General features: G+C 52.4%; 1 protein-coding gene across 1 annotated transcript in view; it reads left to right on the forward strand.

Moving 5' to 3' along the window:
• Nucleotides 1-3,855, forward strand: part of TSKS (testis specific serine kinase substrate) — a 22,425-nt gene that overhangs the window by 13,725 nt on the left and 4,845 nt on the right. The window contains 3 exon segments of the mRNA XM_006160132.2: nt 2,568-2,663; nt 2,855-2,938; nt 3,197-3,280. Coding sequence (XP_006160194.1) covers nt 2,568-2,663; nt 2,855-2,938; nt 3,197-3,280 — 264 coding nt within the window.

The following is a 3,855-nucleotide window of genomic DNA, read 5'->3' on the forward strand; positions in this document are numbered from 1 at the left end:
AATCCCTCCCCCCCAAAAAAAAATAAATAAATAAAAAGAATTATTTTTTTAATTTAACTTTATTTATTATTATTATTATTTTCCAGCTTAATCAGAGAGGGAGGGGGTGGAATGAGAAAGCAAATTGCCAGGTTCAGGACTCAAACCGTGGTAAGCCATGTGGGAGTCCAGTGTCTTTAACCACGATGCCACCTGCTGACCCCTCTGTTCCATTATCTTAGTTCTTGACAGGAGAGCTCCTTTAACACCTGGAGCAAACTGTGCCATCCTCTGCGGGGGCTTCCGGGCTGGCTGGGCACACCTTCACTGCTAGGCCAGGCGCTTCACGGCCCCGCCTTTGCCTTGGCTTCCTGCCTGTGCAGAGTGTCCAGGTCACCCAGGATTGCTGGGTATAGGCACTGCCCTCCACGTGCTGGTGACCTCCCGCCTCCCCAGGAACATACTGGGCCCCGTCAGAGCAATACGGACTTCTCTATCCAATTTTCCGATGAATATTTTTGGACAGTTTGCTGTTTACCCCAAGCGCTATCCATCGCCTGAGGCTACATTAAACATTAAAACTGTCACTTGATGTTTGTGACAAGCGCTCCTTCTCCCCCTCGGAGAAGCTTTTAGCACTACGCCAGTTCTGAGTCAAGCGAAAGAAAGGAGAGTATTTGGGGGCTGCCACGTGCATGGTGGTTAAGGAGCTGGACTCCCACATGACAGACGGCAGTTCGAGTTCTGGACCTGATGGCTTGCTTTCTCACCCTCGCTCTCTCTGGTCAAATTAAAAATAACGATGACGACGATGATGAATAAAATCCAATAAATAGTCCCAAAAAAAGATTTATTAAAAAAAGAAAAAAAGTATGTTGTGTGGAGTTTTTCAAGCAACCATAAATAGTTATATAATGACTCTTTCGGAAAGGGGTTTTGAAGGAGCTTCACCGTCATTCCCCCCTCGGTATAGGAGGTATCTTCCAGGGCTTTTTTTTTTTTTTTTTTTAGCTTGCTAGAGGATACATGCACTTGCTAGAGAGAGAGAGGGGAAGCAAAAGCAGCTGAGGAGGCACCCCTGGGGGGATGACCATGCCACAATCCCTCCTCCTCCACCCTCCCGTCAGGGCTCTGGGCACCCACACGTGTTCAAGCTGCCGGGTCTCAGGCTGAACCGTGCAGTGGACGATGGGGATCTAGCATTTTAACCTCATGCTACCTGCTGGCTTCGCCTTCACAAATCTTTGATTTAGTTAGTCTATGAGAGAGAAAGTGGCAGAAACAGAGAGGTACCCCGAATAGCATTTTCCACACAATCTGCCCCTAGTTTCAGCCAGCCTGGATCTTGAGCTGTGCCCCGTGTGCTGAGGGAGGTCCCAGGACACGAACCCCAAACCTCTCTTATGTGAGTCCAGTTGCATTAATGCTGTGCCACAACCAGCCCCCATCCTGATGTTTTTATTTTAATTAATGAATTCATTCCTTTTTAAGTTTTTGCTTTAGGATGTGTGCGCCCACCAGAGACAGAGAGAGGGAAAGCGAGAAATCACCCCCCTGGGGGGTGGCCATGCTGTAATCTCCTCCATTCTCCTCTGGAGATTTTACACATGCACACACGTGGGCCTGGCATGATTTCTGAGCCACCAGGTCTGGGACTGGAACCGCATCGGCCTTGTCGGAGTCCAGGGCCTTAACCACCACACCACCTGCTAGTCCCTTGAAGGAGTATCTTTAATTCTGCTCCCTCGAAGAGAAGAGCACAACTGTATCTGTTGATGTCTGTGGAGCCCAAGGGCATTGACCTCACTGGCTGGGACTGTCCCTTCCCCCAGGGTCTCTGAGAACCCTCCAGCCCCAACATCCTCCTGGATCCTACATGAGGAAACTTAGTCCACCCCCAGGAGCACTGTGAATCAGAGCTGTAGCTCAGGGCTGACCTCATGGCCTAGTAGTTACAAGAGCCGGGTTTCACATGGCCAACTATGGTTCAATTCCCAGCCCCAGTGCCTTGAAAAATACCACGTGTGTATACATGTAAGCCTGCCCCAAATCCCAACTGGACGGAGAAATGGAGGAATAGGGATTGCAGTGTGAACACACCCCATCAAAGGGTATTTTCTCAGGACCAGCAGATGGCGTAATGACTACGTCGCAGGACTCCCGTGTAATTGACCCCGGTTTGAGTCCTGGACCCGGTGGCTTAAACTCACACTGGGCGCATGTGCATGTGTGCCCAAGATCCTGAGAGAATGGAGGAGAAGGGATTGCAGTGTGGCCATCCCTTTCTGTCTCTCTGTCTCTCTCTTTCTTTCTGGCGAGTACAGGTCCTATAGCAAAAAACTCTTCAAAAACAAAAGGGTGCTTTCTCCCTTTCTCTTTCTGGGTCTCTCTGGCAGGTGCATGTGCCCTCTGGCAAAAACAGAAAAAAAGAAAAAAAAAAAAAAAGACATACCCCCTGGGCCAGAGTCACATGGCCATTCCTGGGCAAAACCAAGGTGGAAACGCAGCCTCCCAGATCTAGAATTTTCTTGGGATTGGGGTTTGCTCCGACACACCCACTGACCCAGCGGTTTCCTATTCTTCCGCAGAGTGGGGTCAACAGTGGATTGGTCCGCGCTAAAGACTCCATCACCAGCTTGAAGGAGAAGACCACCCGGGTTAATCAGCACGTGCAGAACCTGCAGGTGTGAGGACCCCTCCCCCAACACCTCCCATTCCTCCAGGGCCAAGCTCCCCTCTTCCGAGCCGCCTCCAGCCCAATGCACCCATAGACCAGGTGGGGCACTCGAAAAGAGCCCTGGGCAGGCCCAGACCCTACAGCCTCTGGGCTGTCCCCTTGCAGCCCCGGCTCACCCTCCTCCCTCCCATGCTCCAGAGCGAGTGTTCAGTGCTGAGCGAGAATCTAGAGAGAAGGCGGCAAGAGGCAGAAGAGCTGGAGGGATACTGTAGTCAGCTCAAGGTGAGCCGCTAGGGGGCAGGAGCGGGGCGGAGAGAAGTAACCCGAAGACGAGAAAAGGTGGAATAGAGTGGGTGGACAGGAGAGAGAGGTGGGAGTTTAAGGGTGGCACAGGACAGGTCTGGCTAAGGAGGAAGAGATCCCTTTAGCAGAGGGCAACAGGGGACAGTGGGGTGGCTTCTATGGCAGTGACAAGACTAAGGGTAGAGAGGCGGGACTGGAATGGGAAGGCAGGGCCCCCGCCCTGGTGTTCTGACCCAGGAGAACTGCCGGAAGGTGACCCGGTCTGTGGAAGACGCTGAAATCAAAACCAACGTCTTGAAGCAGAACTCCGCCTTGCTGGAGGTAAGGGGGAGTCCCCAGGATTTGGGGGAGGAGGTCGGATGCATAAGGGATTTGAGGGACACGTGGGGGGAAGCGTCTCACCCTGCCACGGTACTGCCCTGTGTGTTGTTCCACTTAGACTCCACTAAGGGATTCAGATGAGGCTCCAGCACCCAGAATGGGTCTCCCCTGTGCACGTTCAAGTCCCAGAGAGATTTGAGTAGAAATGCAAGGAGGAATGCCTGTTCTGGCCACGTGCCTGTCCTGATTTAAATGATGTATTGAAAACTTTGCCGCTGTTCTTCCTAACTGGCAGGGCCTGCTGTTTGCTGTCTAGGAGGCCCCGAGCTGGTGTAAGGGCTGGATGGAGACAGGGAGGCCGGCTCTCGGGGGTTAAAGTGAACTGGACTCCAGCCAGACTTCAAATGGCACACTGTGACAGCAATCAGGAGTCCATCAGGCTTAAAGCGGGGCTTCCCATGCCCTGTCTCCACACCACTTTCTTTGCAATCTTGGGGGTCCCTGGGGTGAATTTGGGGGTGGAGGTGATTCCGCGGACGGGGAGACAGGGCTGGACGCCGTGCTGCTGCTCTTTC

The sequence above is a fragment of the Tupaia chinensis genome, unplaced genomic scaffold (assembly GCF_000334495.1).
Source record: "Tupaia chinensis unplaced genomic scaffold, TupChi_1.0 Scaffold000673_1, whole genome shotgun sequence".
NCBI lineage: Eukaryota > Metazoa > Chordata > Mammalia > Scandentia > Tupaiidae > Tupaia > Tupaia belangeri.